This window comes from Dendropsophus ebraccatus, chromosome 11 (genome assembly GCF_027789765.1).
Source record: "Dendropsophus ebraccatus isolate aDenEbr1 chromosome 11, aDenEbr1.pat, whole genome shotgun sequence".
NCBI lineage: Eukaryota > Metazoa > Chordata > Amphibia > Anura > Hylidae > Dendropsophus > Dendropsophus ebraccatus.
This window is the reverse complement of record NC_091464.1, coordinates 12,022,935-12,043,464: the sequence shown is the minus strand read 5'-3', so window position 1 is coordinate 12,043,464 and position 20,530 is coordinate 12,022,935. Positions and strand designations below refer to the sequence as shown.

The following is a 20,530-nucleotide window of genomic DNA, read 5'->3' as shown; positions in this document are numbered from 1 at the left end:
CGGGCTGTCTGGAATGGTTATGGGCTATGGGGGGGGGATACGGGCAATCTGGGGAGATTACGGGCAATCTGGGGAGATTACGGGCATTCTGGGGTGGTGACAGGCAATCTGGGGTGGTGACAGGCAATCTGGGGTGGTTATGGGCTGTCTGGGATGGTTATGGGCTGTCTGGGATGGTTATGGGCTGTCTGGGATGGTTATGGGCTGTCTGGGATGGTTATGGGCTGTCTGGGATGGTTATGGGCTGTCTGGGATGGTTATGGGCTGTCTGGGATGGTTATGGGCTGTCTGGGATGGTTATGGGCTGTCTGGGATGGTTATGGGCTGTCTGGGATGGTTATGGGCTGTCTGGGATGGTTATGGGCTGTCTGGGATGGTTATGGGCTGTCTGGGGTGGATACGGGCAATCTGGGGTGGATACGGACAATCTGGGGAGGTTACAGGCAATCTAGGGTGGTTACAGGCAATCTGGGGTGGTTACGGGCAATCTGGGGTGGTTACGGGCAATCTGGGGTGGTTACGGGTAATCTGGGGTGGTGATGGGTAATCTGGGGTGGTTACAGGTAATCTGGGGTGGTTACAAGTAATCCAGGGTGGTTACGGGTAATCCAGGGCACTTTACTTTGGTGACAGGCGTAAAAAAGTGCCTGCACCATTTGGAACAAGCGATCAGTGGTATATAGTATATACCGCTGATCACTTGTACTAGGACCACACCGGGTGGTCACCGATCATTGCCCCATGCTCTCCGCCACCTCCGGTGGTGGAGAGAATGAAGCTTGGATCATTTTTAGGAATCCATCACTGTGAACAGAGTCTGTTCACAGTGATGACGGCGGCCATCTTGGATCAGATGGCCGCCCTGGGAGGGGAGGGTCAGTGGCCAGGTCACTAGGGTTAATTCTGTGGATGGGGGGACATGTTTTCATCTCCTCTCACTGTGGATTCACGGTGAGAAGAGATGAAAGCGTTCAGCTGCGCTGGCAATGCCCGTTACCGGTAGCCGCCTTTATACTGATAATAACGGCTATCACCGGTGAGGGAACCTCCGATAGCTGGGAGGAGGGGGCTGCGGGCATTACCGGCGCCGCTGCACTATTCTGCGCCATCGCCATAAAGAGCTGATGGCTGCAGAATAGAGCCCATTAGTGATCGCCGTAAAAATCCGTATCGGCGGTCACTAATAACATAATACATGTATTCTCTGGGTCGCTACGGTTACGGCGATACCACATTTGTATAGTTTTTTTTAACTATTACCGCTTTGGCGCAATAGAAACTATCTTCCTAGCCAAAACCCACAAAAACTGTCCCTGCATTGCAAGATCCATAGCGTTCTCATCTTTTGCGCGACAGAGCTGGTTTTGGGCTTATTTTTTGCGGGAAGATCTGTAGTTTCTATTGATACCAAGTTTTATATGTATATGACTTTTTGATCTCTTTTATGACGTATTTTCTAAAGTGGATTGATAAAATACAGCTATTCTAGTACTGTTTTTTTTTTTTTTTTTACAGCGTGTGTCGTGCGATATAATTATTGATATAGTTTTATAGATTGGGTCGTTACGGACGTAACGATACCAAATATGTATAGGATTTGTGTTTTTGATCACTTTTATGTAATGTTTTATAGTGTATGGGGAATGTAATGCATCTTTATTATTGGGGGGGGGCTGTGTTGTGTTTGGTGCACATTTTTTTCACTTTTTTTTACTTTTACACTAGTGTACATTACTGTACACTAGTGTAAAATACTTTGATCACTGATACAATACATTGCAGTACCTGATGTACTGCAATGTATTGTATCATACCTCATGCTGACAGGCAATAGCCACGGCCACCCCTGTCAGCATCAGGCATCTCCATGGAGACCCCGGGGACCTTCATTAGGACCCCGGAATCACCATGGAGACATCGGGACCCCGGACGGCGCCGCGGGACATCGCGATCACGTAAGTGACCCACGGCGCCGTCCGGGATCCACCGGGACCCGTTAGATGCCGCTGTCATGGTTTGACAGCGGCATTTAACGGGTTAAACTGCCCGGAGCGGAGAATCCTCCGCTCCGGGCAGTTACAGGAGGGTGTCAGCTGTCACACTGACCGCTGATCCCCCGTCCTGCAGCCGCCGCCGGGCGGTAATTTATTACGATGCGCCCGCCGTTAAAAGGCGTACGCATCGGAATAAAGCCCATTAGTGGCCGCCGTGAAAAGGCAGCATGGCGGTCACTAAGGGGTTAAAGAGTCACTGTCGTATTTTTTTTTTTTTTGCAGAAATCAATAGTCCAGGCGATTTTAAGAAACTTTGTAATTGGGTTTATTAGCCAAATCTGCCATTATCTGCATGTAAAAAGCCTTTTCCCAGGTCCCCCCTCCTTCCTCTTTTTCATCCACTCTGAAAAATCTAAAAATTGTGACTTGTTGCAGGAGACGTCCCCTGTCTGCTCTAGGGAGAGGGGAGGGGGGAGGAGGAAGGAGGGAGTTAGCTGGCAGCAGAAAGCAGATAACAGAGGATTACAGGCACCGAGCTGGGTGACAGCTGTAATCCGAGCTCAGACAGGTCACTGGTGACTGTCACAGGAGATATCCCGTGAGGGATTTGTAGATTAACTCTTTGTTGTCCTGTTTTGGTCTTTTCTTTAGCTCTCTCCATAGGAGAACAATGAAGACAGGGGGGAGAGCTTCAAACTGCTTTTTCATGATAAAAATGCATTTTTCGGATAATAAACCCAATTACAAAGTTTCTTAAAATCGCCTGGACTATTGATTTCTGCAAAAAAAAAAATTCACGACAGTGACACTTTAACCCATAGCTGCACCAGGACGTTATTGAACGTCCTCGTGCCGCTATGGGAGTTCAGAGGGGGGTTGCCGCGCGACCCCCCTCTGAACTGCCGCGATCCCGGGTGCCGCATGTAGCCCGGGCTCGCGGCTATTAGCGGGCACGGTCCGATCGCCGTGCCCGCTAATTAAGTACTTAGAAGCAGCTGTCAAAGTTGACAGCTGCTTCTAAATACTTGCTTTTATACATCCCTGGTGGTCTAGTGGGGGGATCGCCCCCCTGCGGCGCGATTGCGGGGGGGCGATCCCTGCATCCATACCGGGCCGGGGTCTGCTCCGTAATGGCGCTGATCCCGGCTCGGCATTCTATTACTTTTGGCTGCAGCAGCCAAAAGTAATAGAACACCGATCTCATGGATTCATGCAATTCAGTATAACTATACTGCATGGATCTCTATGAGAGATCAGAGTGCATATACTAGAAGTCCCCCAGGGGGAATAACCCTAACCCCAGGGGGAATAACCCTAACCCCAGGGGGGCTTCTAGTATATGTGTAAAGTAAAAGAAAAATGTATTTTTAATAACACAAAATCCCCTCCCCTAATAAAAGTCTGAATCACCCCCCTTTCCCCATTTTATAAATAAAAATAAATAAATAAATTAATAAACAAACATGTTTGCTATCGCCGCGTGCGTAATCGCCCGAACTATTAATTAATCACATTCCTGATCTCACACGGTAAACGGCGTCAGCGCAAAAAAATCCCAACGTGCAAAATTGCGCATTTTTGGTCGCATCAAATCCAGAATAATTGTAATAAAAAGCGATCAAAAAGTCATATATGCGCAATCAAGGTACCGATAGAAAGATCACATCATGGCGCAAAAAATGACTCCTCACACAGCCCCATAGACCAAAGGATAAAAGCGCTATAAGCCTGGGAATGGAGCGATTTTAAGGAACATATATTTTCTTTAAAAGGTTTTAATTTTTTACAAGCCATCAAATAAAAAAAAAGTTATACATGTTACATATCGTTGTAATCGTAACAACTTAAGGAACATATATAACGAGTCAGTTTTACCTCAGGGCGAACATAGTAAACCCACCCCCCCCCCCCCCCCCCCCAAATAAAAAAAAAACATTTTTTTTTCCAATTTCACCACACATATAATTTTTTTCTGGTTTCCCGGCACATTTTAGGCAAAAATTACATCTGCCATAGCAAAGTACAATTAGTTGCGCAAAAAATAAGGGCTCATTTGGGTCTCTAGGTGGAAAAATGCAGGCGCTATGGCCTTATATACACGAGGAGGGAAAAACGAAAACGCAAAAATGAAAACTGGCTGTGTCCCCTAAGGGTTAAAGAGCTTCTCTGCTTTGGTCGATTCCCACATGTTAGAGGTTTCTAAAAAAAAAAAAAAAAATAAGTAGACTAGAATGTCTTCCTGTTTGGGACACCAAGTGATCAGCTGGGGAGTTATTCATATATGTTACAAGTCTATCAATTACTAAGATGACCTTCATTGTAATTTATTTTTTATTCGTGTTATAATATTTATAGGGGTATACCAGACTAAGGGTCCTATTCCACTGGCCTAGCAGGGCCCGATCAACGATGTAAACGAGCGCCGATCTGCTAGATCGTTTACTGGGCCTATTCCACGGCTCGACAACCGTTTAGCGAGGGCTGCAGGGACATCGTTAGCGATGTCCTTGCAGTCCTGGTTTCATACATTACCTGTCCAGGCGCAGGTCTTCTCCTTCTCCCGTTCCCGCGCTGCAGCAGCTTCGGAGCGGCCTGTCTGAACTGACAGACCGCTCAGCCAATCACTGGCCCCGACTTGTGATTGGCTGAGCGGTCTGTCAGCTCAGACAGGCCGATCCAAAGCTGCTGCGGCGCGGGACCGGGAGAAAACCTGCGCCTGGACAGGTAATGTATGATGTTTTGAAATCGTCAGTCGCCCGCCGTGCACCGCTATTCCACGTAGCGATGTGCGGGTGGTTTTAGGTTTAAACCTAAATGAATGAACAAATCAGGCCGATTTGGCCGATTATCGCTCCGTGGAATAGGTCCCTAAGTGTGCTAAGTAGGTGCTAAAAAAGCCGTATACTTACCTCCATTGCTACCCTGCCCCCCCCCCCACACACACACACACACATTGTTTAAATAAACATTGGCTTTTTTTTATTTTACTACTGATAGAATATTAGACTCACATCGACGGATATACGCCTGTGTCCTGTACTCCTGTACCGCAGCTCGGTGGGAGACAAGCCTTCTCCATCTGATGGGGATAGAGCAGGATTTCCTGGGCTCAGATGAGACAGCTGTAGCTGGGAATGTCGAAGACCTTAAGAGAAAACGAGAAAGGGTGAAGATAATGTGGAAACGTCAAGTAGTTACATATATATTTATTTATTAAGAAAAGAGCACAGTGCCACATTTGCTCCAGGTAAAACCTTAAAATAAAAGACTAAAACAACAATCTAGTACTCACATATTGTAATAGTATTACTTTCAAGAAAAACATTCAATAAATGATCCATGACTGTGCAGTGTCCCAGTACAGGAAAGTTCTATGTATATGTATACTATTCCCTATAAGTACTAAAAAGGGTTAACGGCCACTGCATAGAGCTCAACATGTATTACGCCCCCCAGTGTTCAAGCTTGGTATTCTTCATATTCTCCTATCTATGTTAATTTGCATATTTTTCTGTACTTGTCACATGTGGTGAAGCAAATGGCCTAGTGTCACGTGACTTTCCCCGGCTGCCATAGTAACCCCAATAGCCGTCGAGCTTTTGGCTGGGGTCAGTGGGTCATTCCCCTTCTAGTGGTTGTTCTCCCTCTACCTTCAAGAGGGAAGGACGTGTTCTCTGCTGCTCCTCAGGGAGAAGGCCGCAACCTAGTGTGATCCTCTCCACTATTTCAGAGACATATTCCAGTCCTGACCAGTCTCATCCTCAAGAGTCTCCCTTTTATTCAAGATCTGGGTGCCGTTCTCCAGTCGCTATCTTCTTCTCATCCTCAACAGGAAGTATTCTCTTCAGTATCATTCCACCCAGCATCATTCTCAGGGAACTACTACCCTCATCCTCAGTTAAGACTCCTCTCACCCAAAGTGACGTTATCACAATACGGCCTATTGCAACATCACCCATCTCCTCAGTTATACTCAAGTCTGCCTATCACTGGTTGCATCCAGAGACTGTTGCTATTGACAACCACCGTGTTAATAAACGTACAACTCCCGTTGTTTCTGAACCCTGGCATTGGTCTAGTTATTGGTGCCTTGACTAAGGGCAATGAAGAATTGTCGTGGGGCCCCGCCTGCTCAAGTTCCCATGGTCTAGCCCTGCACCCTCGTGCCAATACCGTGACCATAACATCTAACAATGGCAGCCCCGGTACCGCTAACATCTACCTCCCCAGCGGGTTACTCCAGCTGTTACAACTAGCAGAGTTCTGTAGTCTCACTGCTGTTACAATAAAGAATCCTTCCTCTCTTAATAAAGAAACAAGAAAAAAGCGACCAAGCTATATAGAAAGCTGCACACTCACAATTAGGAGCAAATGCTCACTGTGCTTGCTCACTGTGCTTGCTGACAAGTGGTTGAAAATAAGTGGAGTTTAAAAAAGGAGTTGTTGGTGATTCTGTGGGTTTGGAGTGACTGATATATTGTTGTTTTTGTGCAATTGTGTGGTGTGCATTGCTGCAGTGCATAGATAGCTAGTGCCATAGTTGCTTAGTTAAACAGGTCCAAACAGTTTTTTTTTTCTCTGGTCTGCTCTGCACCTGGGGGTGGGGTTAATTGATCTCAGGTGCTTAAATCAAGGCTCAGCACTCACTGTGTGTGCTTGCTCACTGTGCTTGCTGACAAGTGGTTGAAAATAAGTGGAGTTTAAAAAAGGAGTTGAAAGAAGGAGTTACAAGTTCTGGTAAGTGCTAAATCTCTTTCTTTTTCACTGTTTTTGTTGCACTGAGGATGATGGCTAGCAGGATGGAAGGATTCATTCAGTGCGCAGTCTGCTGCATGTACGCACAACTGGAGCAGGTGTTCCAGGGTGAGTACCGCTGTGACAGATGTGAGCATGTTGCCCATCTAGAAGCTCGAGTTAGAGATCTGGAGAAGCATATTGCAACACTGAGGGAACTTGGCCACCTTGAGAGGGAACTTCGGCTCACTGAGCAGGAAGTTAGTGGGTTAGAGATGGAGGGTGGTGATATAGATCAGGAGGCCCAAGTAAGTAGCTGGGTTAATGTAGTTAGAGGGACCAGTAAGGGATCCAAGAAAAGGAAGGCCACTTCTCCTACTATATGCCCAAGCAAAATTGCCAAGTTAGGTGATGATGCAAGGGCATCCGTGTCAGAAATGGCAGCTCTAGTGGAACCTGTTCTCCCTAACAGCCGGGGGAACAGTCCAACTAGTAGTGGGCGGGATGGTATTGTAGGTAGACCTAGACAGCTAGTGGTTGTAGGGGATTCTATAATCAGGAAGACGGATAGAATAATTTGTCGCCAAGACCGCCTCAACCGAATGGTTTGCTGTCTCCCTGGTGCCAGGGTTCGGCATGTGGTGGAAAGGGTGGATAAATTACTTGGGGGGGCTGGGGATGACCCAGCTGTCGTGGTCCATGTGGGAACCAATGACAGGATACAAGGTAGGTGGAGGTCTATTAAAAATAATTTTAGAGAACTAGGTGCTAAGTTGAAGGGAAGGACCTCCAAGGTGGTATTCTCTGGAATACTGCCTGTGCCATGCGCATCGCAGGAAAGACAGCGGGAGCTTAGGGAGTTAAATGCATGGCTCAAGTCATGGTGTAGAGGAGAAGGGTTTGGGTTTTTAGAGCACTGGGCTGACTTTTCATTGGGGTACAATCTGTTTTCCGCAGATAATTTGCACCTTAATGGAAGGGGGTCCGCTGTGCTGGGGGAGAGAATCCTAGAAGGGGTGGAGGGGTTTTTAAACTAGGGATGTGGAGGGAGGACAATGTAGTATGTAATGTAGTGGCAGATAGGTTAAAGAGGGGACAGAACAATGAGGAGGGAGGAGAAGGGTCCTGTGGGGGGAGGATAAGAGCAGTGGATAGGGAGATCCATATGTTGCGGATGAACAGTGAGGATGATTGTAGCCACAGCACAGTAATAAATCCCATTTCTTATAATGAAGCGGTTAAACTCGATGGTAATATAAAGTGTATGGTTACTAATGCCAGAAGTCTAGCCAGCAAGATGGGGGAGCTAGAGGCCTTGGTTCTGGAGGAGTCCATTGATGTGGTTGGTGTGACTGAGACATGGCTGGACTCCTCACATGACTGGGCTGTCAATATTCAGGGATTTACGTTGTTCAGAAGGGACCGGGTGGGCAGAAGGGGAGGAGGAGTATGTCTGTATGTCAGAAATGATATTAAAGTGAGTGTAATAGATGCAATAGTGGGAGATGACTGTGATGATGTGGAAGCATTGTGGGTAGAACTACAGAAGGAGGAAAAGAGGGAAAAAATTATTCTTGGTGTAATCTATAGACCCCCCAACATTACTGAGGAGGTAGATGGCCAGTTGAATAGACAAATAGAGCGGGCTGCCCGGGAGGGAACAGTAGTGATAATGGGGGACCTCAACTACCCAGATATAGATTGGGGTCACGGTTCAGCTAAAACCACAAAGGGGAGGGAATTTCTTAACCTCCTGCAGGATAATTTTCTGGGCCAGTTTGTGGAGGAGCCAACTAGAAGTGATGCCTTGTTGGATCTGGTTATTTCTAACAACGCTGAGCTGGTTGGGGATGTCACTGTCCATGAACACCTGGGTAATAGTGACCACAATATAGTGACTTTTAGCTTAAAGTGTAGAAAAGAAAAGCATGTTGGGAGGGCAAAAACTCTTAATTTTAAAAGGGCCAATTTTCCTGGGTTAAGGGCAGAACTTCAGGGCATAGACTGGGAGCGGCTGCTGTCACATACGGATACAGCTAATAAATGGGAAATCTTCAAATCCACATTAAATAACTGTACTGCCAAATATATTCCTATGGGTAACAAATATAAACGGTTAAAATCCAATCCCACATGGCTTACAACCGAGGTTAGAAGGGCTATAAATGAGAAAAAAGGGGCATTCAAAAAATATAAATCAGAGGGGTCAGCTGTAGCATTTAAACATTACAAAGAAGTCAACAAAACCTGTAAAAATGTAATAAAAGCAGCAAAAATTCACAATGAAAGGCAGGTAGCTATAGATAGCAAAAGAAACCCCAAAAAATTCTTCAAATATATTAATGCAAAAAAACCAAGGTCAGAGCATGTAGGACCCCTAAATAATGGCGACGGGGAATTAATAACTGGGGATCAGGAGAAAGCTGAGTTACTTAATGGGTTCTTCAGTTCTGTATATACAAAAGAGGATGGAGCTGTGGTGGGTGGGGCCAGTACTGAGGTGGGTGGGGCCAGTGCTGCTAACACATGTAATGTACTGAACTGGTTTACTATAGATATGGTCCAAGATAAATTAAACAAACTCAATGTAACCAAAGCTCCAGGGCCTGATGGATTGCACCCCAGAGTTCTTAGGGAACTCAGTTCTGTAATTTCACTTCCCTTGTATGAAATATTCCGTGATTCTTTGCTTACTGGTATTGTGCCGAGGGACTGGCGTAAGGCAAATGTAGTGCCGATCTTCAAAAAGGGCTCTCGAACTTCCCCAGGTAACTATAGACCCGTAAGCTTAACGTCCATTGTGGGGAAACTATTTGAGGGGCTTATAAGGGACTACATCCAGGAATATGTGGTGGCTAATAGTATTATAAGTGATAACCAGCATGGTTTTACTAAGGACAGAAGCTGTCAAACCAACCTAATATGTTTCTATGAAGAGGTAAGTAGAAGCCTGGATGGCGGCGCGGCTGTGGATATAGTGTACCTGGATTTTGCGAAAGCATTTGACACAGTTCCTCATGGACGTCTGATGGGTAAGTTAAAGTCTATTGGTTTGGAAAATTTAATGTGTAACTGGATTGAAAACTGGCTTAATAATCGTACCCAGAGAGTGGTGGTCAATGATTCCTACTCCGAATGGTCCCCGGTAATAAGTGGTGTACCCCAAGGGTCAGTACTGGGCCCTCTTCTGTTTAACTTGTTTATTAATGATATTGAGAATGGAATTAACAGCAATGTTTCTATCTTTGCAGATGACACCAAGCTTTGTAGTACAGTACAGTCTATGGAGGATGTGCAGATGTTACAGGATGACTTAGACACACTGAGTGTTTGGGCGTCCACTTGGCAAATGAGGTTCAATGTGGATAAATGTAAAGTTATGCACCTGGGTACTAATAACCCACATGCATCATATGTCCTGGGGGGAGTTATTCTGGGAGAGTCACTGATGGAGAAGGATCTGGGTGTACTTGTAGATAATAGACTACAGAACAGCACACAATGTCAGTCAGCTGCTTCTAAGGCCAGCAGGATATTGTCATGCATTAAAACAGGCATGGACTCTCGGGACAGGGATATAATATTACCGCTTTATAAAGCTTTGGTGCGGCCTCATCTGGAGTATGCTGTCCAGTTTTGGAACCCGATTCATAAAAAGGATGTTCTAGAGCTGGAGAGGGTACAAAGACGGGCAACTAAACTAATAAGGGGAATGGAGCATCTTAGTTATGAGGAGAGATTAAAAGAATTACATTTGTTTAGTCTGGAGAAGAGACGTTTAAGGGGAGATATGATTAACTTATTTAAATATATAAATGGCCCCTACAAGAGATATGGGGAAAAGATGTTCCAGGTAAAACCCCCTCAAAGGACAAGAGGCCACTGCCTCCGCCTGGAGAAAAAAAGGTTCAATCTCCGGAGGCGACAAGCCTTCTTTACCATGAGAACTGTGAATCTGTGGAACAGTCTACCACAGGATCTGGTCACAGCAAAAACAGTAGAGGGCTTCAAAACAGGGCTAGACAAGTTCTTAGAGCAAAATAATATAAATGCATATGTATAGAACCTATCACCCCTCCCCCTTCCCTGTATCCATCCCCTCCTTGGTTGAACTTGATGGACATGTGTCTTTTTTCAACCGTATTAACTATGTAACTATGTTACATCTTTATTAATGCAAAAACATCAAAACAGAGTTACGAACATGTAAAATGAGGCCACAATGCTGCTCCATGCACTCCTACATCAATAACACCAGGAGGGACTCCTAATATGCTGCTACAGAGTCCTGCTATGACAATAACACAAGTCAAACTTAGCACAATGAGTAAGATAGTATGAAAAAATGCATAGGAAAAATATATTAGATATAAAACACAACCATGTGCTAGTTTTCTGACTTTTTTTTTCCAAAAAAAAAAAAAACAGGAGACAGTCAGAAAACAGGAAGTCCAGTGTATCCCAGGCCATCTGAGCGCTCATAGAGAGAAGGCAGTCATGTGATTGATGGATACATTGACTCTCTGTACTGGCCGGAATTCCTGTGTTTAGTCTGTTTTTTTCAACCAGCACAAATTAGAAAATCTTTCTTCAGGAGACTGGACCTGGATACAGTAAGTATAGCTGTTATATAGCTGCCTTCAGGAGACTGGACCTGGATACAGTAAGTATAGCCGTTATATAGCTGCCTTCAGGAGACTGGACCTGGATACAGTAAGTATAGCTGTTATATAGCTGCCTTCAGGAGACTGGACCTGGAGACAGTAAGTATAGCTGTTATATAGCTGCCTTCAGGAGGAGACTGGACCTGGATACAGTAAGTATAGCTGTTATATAGCTGTCTTCAGGAGACTGGACCTGGATACAGTAAGTACAGCTGTTATATAGCTGCCTTCAGGAGACTGGACCTGGATACAGTAAGTATAGCTGTTATATAGCTGCCTTCAGGAGGAGACTGGACCTGGATACTGTAAGTATAGCTGTTATATAGCTGCCTTCAGGAGACTGGACCTGGATACAGTAAGTATAGCTGTTATATAGCTGCCTTCAGGAGGAGACTGGACCTGGATACAGTAAGTATAGCTGTTATATAGCTGTCTTCAGGAGACTGGACCTGGATACAGTAAGTACAGCTGTTATATAGCTGCCTTCAGGAGACTGGACCTGGATACAGTAAGTATAGCTGTTATATAGCTGCCTTCAGGAGGAGACTGGACCTGGATACTGTAAGTATAGCTGTTATATAGCTGCCTTCAGGAGACTGGACCTGGATACAGTAAGTATAGCTGTTATATAGCTGCCTTCAGGAGACTGGACCTGGATACAGTAAGTATAGCTGTTATATAGCTGCAATCAGGAGACTGGACCTGGATACAGTAAGTATAGCTGTTATATAGCTGCCTTCAGGAGGAGACTGGACCTGGATACAGTAAGTACAGCTGTTATATAGCTGCCTTCAGGAGACTGGACCTGGATACAGTAAGTATAGCCGTTATATAGCAGCCTTTAGGAGACTGAGCCTAGATACAGTAAGTATAACTGTTATATATCTGCCTTCAGGAGACTGGACCTGGATACAAGTAAGTATAGTGTTATATAGGGGTCTTCAGGAGACAGGACCTGGATACAGTAAGTATAGCTGTTATAAAGCAGCCTTCAGGAGACTGGACCTGGATACAATTATAGCTGTTATATATCTGCCTTCAGGAGACTGGACCTGGATACAAGTAAGTATAGTGTTATATAGGGGTCTTCAGGAGACAGGACCTGGATACAAGTAAGTATAGCTGTTATATAGCAGCCTTCAAGAGACTGGACCTGGATACAATAAGTATAGCTGTGATTTATCTGTCTTCTGGAGACTGAACCTGGATTTCTGGTAAGTTCAGCTTTGTTTTACAGCATGATAACAACAAAAAAAATATTGGATGTATATTGCAAAACTTGCTTGATATCACATCTACTGTTGATTTAGATTCTGAAAGTTATAACAACAGTGACATTTTAATTTCTCTGCATTCAACTAGCGGAGACTACAGTAGACAATAAGGTTGGATAAGTTAGCTCTCTCCAATGAGTATGTTAAGTAGAAATCGAGGATATAAGCTGCTAGAGGACAAGTTTAACATGAAAGGCTTTGTAGATTGGGAGCACTGTGAGCCTTGAAAATATATTAACCCCTTTTGGACCCTTCCCGAACCAGGCCGGCGTCACACCCTAGATTTCTTGGCACTTCGTCCAGTGAAAAATGCTTTTTATCGTTGGTGGATTGTGCCACCTGGGCAGGGCTTCTCCCCCTCTTCAACACTTCATCCGCCCACATTAGTGCCATAGTCCCTCTATGACGTCATCAGTGTCTAGGCTTCGCCCCCTTTCATTGGAATGGGCCGACCTAGCGGGGATGGGGCCTAGACTTCTAGGCCGGCCCATTCCAATGGCTGCAGGGGGGGCAGGGCCTAGATGAGGGGAGGGGCCTGGGTGCAACAATCCACCAACGATAAAAAGCATTTTTCTCTGGACCAAGCCCTAAGAAATCTAATATAAAGTAAGGTATAGAAATGGCAGAATTTAGGCTTTACAGCTGTGTTGAGAAGTCCTCATACAGAAAGGGGTTGACAGTATCACTTTAAGGCACAGCTTCCCTGAGCTTTTTAGGTGATGAAACATAAGAGGTAAGCTTTAATTTACCTTTGAGGAACAGAGTGGATGATCTTCAACAGCCATACTGGCTTAGGCTGGGTTCACACTGCGTTTTTGCAGTCTGTTTAACGTGTGTGTTTTAGGGAAAAAAAATGGATGCAATTGTGTGCAATCCATTTCGATGCATTTTTCAATCGATCAAAACATGAAAAATGATCAAAACAAATGCGTTTTTTTTAACCTATACAAAAATGTGGTTGACCACAATTAAAAATTGATACGTTAAACGGACTGCAAAAATGCAGTATGAATCTACTGCAGCCTTAGCTTAAATGAACACAGCCCAGGCTCGCTCCCTCTCTCTTGCACACTAAGACCCATCTGCACTTCCTTTAATTTGACCTGCTTTGTCTGTAAAAAGAGACAGATTGCCCCTGACAACAGACAGTAGAGAGCAGATTGCAGAGAAGGGAGACACCTAGTGGCCAAGATCTGTTTTTCTGGGGTAAGGATGCAATTTTGGAAAACAAAGTGACAGATACGTGAGGAATCACATAAAACAACAGTGCTTATTTAAATGCTATCTGCCACTAGGTTTATGCTGTTTTAAATAAGGGCAACAAAAACAAGTGACAGAAATGCTAAACAGAACAATGTATTACTTCTATCATCCTCTTCAGTCGTTCTTCTGATATGCATATATGAACTCCACCCCCAGCTGCTGATTGACACCTGTCTATCTATACACAGTATAGATAGACAACTGCGGGAGTGTGCTAGTGCTCATGAATATACAGGGCTACTGAGCACATGCACATAATGGATATGACTACTTATTGTCCTGTTATTCAGGAGGATATGTCTGAATCAGCTGCACAGAACAATGTAAGTGATACATCATTCTCTCTGTCACTAGTTTATACTACCCTGAGATAGGACGCCATAAACCTACTAAAGAGAAGATAAGAGTCTGAATCCCAAGGACCTTTCAACTACATTTGCTATAGTATCATACAATATTATTTTACAAAGATGCAGAATAGACACTAGACCTCGACCCTCCACCCTTGCACAAGGAGATGATGTGAGAAGACAAATACTACAGATATATATGGCTGCAGAAATAAAAAGTATCTAAACAACATTAATACAAAAGTAATGAGAGGCGGAATAGTAAGCAAAGGAAATAAGGAAAGGTGACCCTGCTGGATCCTAGAAAATCCTTGATTAGAAAGTTAAAAGCATTCGGCTCTCCCAGTGCTGCAGATAATGAGCGTTCTCTAAATGAGCGCCTGCGGTCTGCAGCTCCCCCTGTCTGTTTGATGCTCCCTCGCTCTTGTTATCTTGGCGCCCACACACCCCGCTCTGCCCCCTACAAAATCCCTCTCTAATTAAAGAACAAACTCTTTCTCCTCTCCCCCGCTCTCCAAGCTGAAAGCCAAGTTATCCCACATGGGCACTGCCAGCTTCTGCCACTCTGACCCCTAGATCCTGTGTGATAAAAGACTGTCAGACAGGGAGAAAACCGCTGGAGGTGTGAGCAGCAGGAAGGAGACAGCAATGGGAACGTCCAGCTTACCAGTAAAAATCACTTAATACTACTGACATGCCAACGGAAAATCCTAATGACGGAATAATTCACATTGGGTCAAAAACCACAGGGGGGGGGGGGGTGTAATTGTATTATAAGCCTCAGTAGCATATGGTGGAAAATACCAGGGAATTAAATATGTCTAATGGAATATAGGCCACAACTCTGCCTGTGTGAGTGACCTAATAACAAGGTTAAAGGGTGACTGGCACTCAGGATTAGACATAAACTAATGGCAGTGAGGACTTCTGCACAATGTCCGTCTCTGATAGAGATCTTACTAGAAGCAAAGAGTAAATCAAGATGGCCGCTCCCATGAAAATGGACTAAAAGTAAGAAAAATGGGGCGGGGGGGGGGGGGGGGGGGTATTTTGTATTGTTTATATTGGTATATATGTATACATAACATTGGCCTTTTGGTTGTCTTAATGACTTTTGCCTTGCAGTGTACTGTCATGAATCTTTAGGGTGCGTTCACACGTACACGATCCGCAGCAGATTTTGATGCTGTGTTCAGTTATTTAGATCAAATCTGCTGCGGATCCGCAGTATAAAATCGGCTGCGATATGGTGTGTGTGTGAAGCTAAGGGTATCTGTCAACTAGGTTTATGCCACCTTAAATAAGGGCAGCTTAAACTAGTAATATAAATGCTAAACAGTTCTGTGTATTACTTACATTATTTTGTTTAGCTGTTCTCCTAATATGCAGGAGAATAGGATTCTTGCCACACACCCCTTCCCACCCTCCAGCTGCTGATTGACAGGTGACTGTCTATACACAGCATGGATAGATAACTGCCAATCAACAGCTGGTGGCCGGAGATTTCTGCTTCTCATGAATATCCAGGACTACTGAGCTCATGCACATAATGGAGAGGACTACTTATTGTCCATGTTATTCAGGAGGAGATCTCTGGATCAGCTTCACAGAACAATATAAATGATACATCATTCTGCTCAGCTTCTCTGTCACTAGTATATAATACTCTATGAACCTACTGACAGAGTCTCTTTAAGTATGTCAATGTTTAATTGGAAAAAATGTATAAAAATAAGCTTGAAAAAAAATTACAATCAGAAAATATAAACAGACAAAAAAAAGTATCAATCTCTAATCAGCCAAACAAGTCTGGGTGGTACATGCCCTTTAAATGATCAGACATCTAAAATAAAAGGATCAGAAATGTAGAACTATATGATGAGCAATCTAAAATGAGAAGTACATGCTTGAAATTAGAGTGTTTTTCTGTATGTTCTGTATGCTCACTATGTATTGTCTGTATGAAGTGACCTTGTAGCAGAGACTTCCCCTAGTTTGTACAGTATTGCTCTAGGCTTTGCAGTCTGACTACACAACTGATAATCATGTAAATTTCCATTGATTCCTTTGCTCCTCCCAAAGTTCCTTTACAATTTCCAACAATGTTTATGGTTATTATAAATCCAAAGTCTCTTACTATACTGTAGCTTTAGTGAGTGATCCGGCATTAGCCTGTCATACTATAATGATGATAGTGAATGGGGGAAGAAGCCAGACTGTACACTGCTCTTACCTTAAAGGGGTACTCCAGGGAAAATATTTTTCTTTTAAATCAACTGGTGTTGGAAAATTATATATAGATTTGTAATTTACTTCTATTAAAAAAAATCTTAAGCCTTCCCATACTTATTAGCTGCTGTATGTCATGCAGGAAGTGTTGTTTTATTTTTATTCAGACACAGTGCTCTCTGCTGACATCTCTGGCCGAGACAGGAACTGTCCAGAGCAGGAGAGGTTTTCTATGGGACAGAGTTTCTGTCTCAGCCAGAGATGTCAGCAGAGAGCACTGTGTCTGAAAGAAAATAAAACAACACTTCCTGCAGGACATACAGCAGCTAATAAGTATGGGAAGACTTAAGATTTATTAATAGAAGTAAATTACAAATCTATATAACTTTCCAACACCAGTTGATTTGCAAGAAAAAGATTTTCTCTGGAGTACCCCTTTAAATGGCAAAAAATTGCTAACAGGTCGACTTTGAACTACCACTAGTGGAGGTTTCTCTTAAAGTGTACCTCATTATGATCAGCATGCAGTCCTCCTTCGGGTAACTGTGGATATGGCCACACTGGGTCGGTACCATGCATGAGCCCTATTGAATCAGAATAGGGCTCATACATGGAATAGACCCGCCGTAGTCGCATCCATCGTTACCCGAACTTCCTGAGGCAGGAGCCACTGTGCACCGATCGGGGGAGAAATCCTAATGACAGGTTAGTAATGCTAACAGCTGCTGCAGTAATGCCAGGAGGGAGTGAGGGGAGACAAGGACAGCGAGCCCTAGTGCTAAAACCAATCTGTCCCTGCCTACTTGCCTCAACTACCCTAGATGGTAGAGGACAATTGGGCAACAGCCCCTTCCTGCACCAGCTGATAGAACAGAGACAGGACAAAGAAACAAATACAAGCAGTAAGCAAACCAAGGGTCAGAACCAGCCAGGCAGCAAAGTACAAAATCAGAACCAGAAGAATAGTCAGATGGCAATAACGGAAGGTCAGGATAAACAAGATATAAGAGGCAGGAGAAAACGCTTAGCACGCTCAACAGAGACTAATAGCAAGCAAGGAATTCTGGGCTAGAAAAGGGTTTATAGCATCAGGAACAGGAGAACCAAGAGTGGCAAGGACTGATGGGGTAACTGCCTGAGGACAGAAGGAGCTCAGCAAAGGAAGAGATGGGTGTGGTGCAGAATCAGTTACCAAGCAGAGGGAATATAGCAGTGTTCAGACAGTGTACAACAAGAAGCCAAAACAGCACTAGATCTTGGCCTGACACGTCTCCGGCCAGCAGGCAGCACAGAAGTATGAACGGGTGCAGATGTTACACAGGTACTCTTTAAAGCAGGAGCCTGGCTGTCCTACAAAATCTGTGCTGCTTACTTGTAGCCTCTCTGTATACATGTGGCAAGCTAGAATCAGAACTGTACCCTTAATAACCCCCAATAAGAGGTTAAAGGGGTTTTCTGGGCAAAAAGAGACTGATAAGCTATCAATATGATCCCCTGCCAATCAGCTCTTTAGCGCCCGCACTGCACTGCACTGATCAGCGAATGAAGACATATCCTGCGGATAGCTTATCAGTATATTTTGTCCATAAAATCCCTTTAATTCCCACATACTTAGTGAGCCAAATCACCCTAACTTTTGGTCAACGTATTGCATCTGCAGAAGCATATGCAGGGTGAGGTGAGGGAGGAGGTCATGGCCATGAGAATTGACCCTTGAGGTTGTATTAATGCTTAAAGGGGAAGTCCAGTGTCTGATATTTTTTTTTTCAAAAGAGCCAGGAAGGAGGTGGCTGAGCATAACACCATGCACCTACCTCCCCAGCTCCTGCACTGGGGTCCGCTGTCCCCTGCTCTGGTTCATGGTCCCCTGTCCTCTCCCCGAGTGGGGACCTGGGTTGTGACGTGTCAGCCTGCTCAGCCAGTTAGTAGCTGGGGCGGGACCCTGCTATGGCCGCTGTCTGGCTGACACAACCTGTCTCTTATTGTGCCACGTTGATTTTGTCATACCCTAATGCTCTGGTCCTGAGTGACAGATTGCCAGCTTCTGGAATTTTTATTTAATTAATGATTTTTTTTCTTTTATATTATTTATTAAACAAAAGAAGGGATTAGGTTTAGAGTATGATGTAATACAATTGGCCAAATTCTATTGATGCATGGAAGGAGTTATAGTAGTTCGCAGGCAGGGGTTCCAAAAGGAATTTTGGCAATGATTCAGTAGTGTGAATTGGGACGTAATGTGAAGCAGAGGGCATTGTGTCAGACTGGAAAGAATACACCACTTCCTGCAGGACATACAGCAGCTGATAAGTACTAGAAGACTGGAGATTTTAAAATAGAAAAAAATTAAAAATCTCTATAACTTTCTGACACCAGTTGATTAGAAAGTCCTGAAGCGTAGCATGCAGAAGCCTTGGCAGTATCACAGTGAATAGGGTGAGTGGACGTGATTGGGATCTGTTTGTTGGCACACCAGCATTATGGATTGGCTTCTATTATAAAGCTCAGGGCCGGATTAAAGGGAGGGCACAAGGGGCACGTGCCCAGGGGCCTCCACCACTAGGGGGCCTCCACCAGCCCAAACACAGAAGTGGTGTCTGGGAGCCAGTCCCACGCGCAAAAAGCATGTGGAAACCCTACCTGGACACAGCACTGGCCACACTGCATGCTGTCTAGGGAGGGAGGGAGGTGTAGGGTTAATCCTGTGTAAGCATCTCCCTCCCGACAGGCTCAGACTCCCCCCTGGTGGATCTTTGAATGGATTCTTCCTGTCAAGCTTCCTGGTGCCTGTCTCCTGCCGAGGTCCTCACTCCCCCTTGCCCCTCCCCCTCACTGAGGAGAGGACTGCGTGGGACCTTAGCAATGAAACCTGATCTCTCCAGCAGGGATGTGACATCATGGAGCATGCTGGAGCATCTGTCACAGTGGCTGACAGGCTGAAGGAACAGTGAAGAGCCAGAAGAGAGAAGACCTCATCAGAGCAGGGGTATATACTATAGAGGCATATATCAGATCAGGGATATATACTATAGGGGCATATATCAGAGCAGGGATATATACTATAGGGGCATATATCAGAGCAGGGGTATATACTATAGGGGCATATATCAGAGCAGGGGGCATATACTATGGGGGCATATATCAGAGCCGAGGGCATATACTATGGGGGTATATATCAGAGCAGGGGTATATACTATAGGGGCATATATCAGAGCAGGGGGCATATATCAGAGCCGAGGGCATATACTATGGGGGCATATATCAGAGCAGGGGTATATATATATATATATATATATATATATATATATAGCCTGTGTGCAGATTATGACATGTAGCCTGTGTGCACTGTATGATATATATAGCCTGTGTGCAGACTATGATATATTGCCTGTGTGCAGTGTATGGTATATAGTCTGTGTGCAGTGTATGATACATAGCCTGTGTGCAGTGTATGGTATATAGCCTGTGTGCAGCCTATGATATATTGCCTGTGTACAGTGTATGGTATATAGCCTGTGTGCAGCCTATAATATATAGCCTGTGTGCAGTGTATGGTATATAGCCTGTGTGCAGCCTGTGATATATACCCTGTGTGCAGCATATGACATATAGCCTGTGTGCAGCATATGATATATAGCCTGTGTGCAGTGTATGGTATATAGTCTGTGTGCAGTGTATGATATATAGCTTGTGTGCAGTGTATGGTATATAGCCTGTGTGCAGTGTATGATATATAGCCTGTGTGCAGCATATGACATGTAGCCTGTGTGCAGCTATATATGCCATGATCCTTAGGGTACGTTCACATGTACCATATCCGCTATAGATTATACAAATCCTTTAAGTACTTTCTGGGTGCTCCTTACTGCTTCAGGTAGTTTATATGGTTGGGAACTGAAGATGGGACTTAGACTTGCAAGTCCAGGTTCTGCCTGCAATTCACAACTGCACATGCAAGCTGTGGTGGCTGACACAGGGGGCAAGAGCGCACAGAAAGTGCTAAAGTGCTGTGTTCTCGCATT

At 44.6% G+C, this 20,530-nt stretch overlaps 1 protein-coding gene across 4 annotated transcripts in view; it reads right to left on the bottom strand.

Annotated features, from left to right (window-relative positions):
* Positions 1 to 20,530, bottom strand: part of CDK18 (cyclin dependent kinase 18) — a 105,942-nt gene that overhangs the window by 35,897 nt on the left and 49,515 nt on the right. For all 4 annotated transcript variants that reach the window (XM_069944640.1, XM_069944641.1, XM_069944639.1 and 1 more), the window contains exon 3: positions 5,006 to 5,139. In XM_069944640.1, coding sequence (XP_069800741.1) covers positions 5,006 to 5,139 — 134 coding nt within the window. The remainder of the gene's footprint in view (positions 1 to 5,005; positions 5,140 to 20,530) is intronic.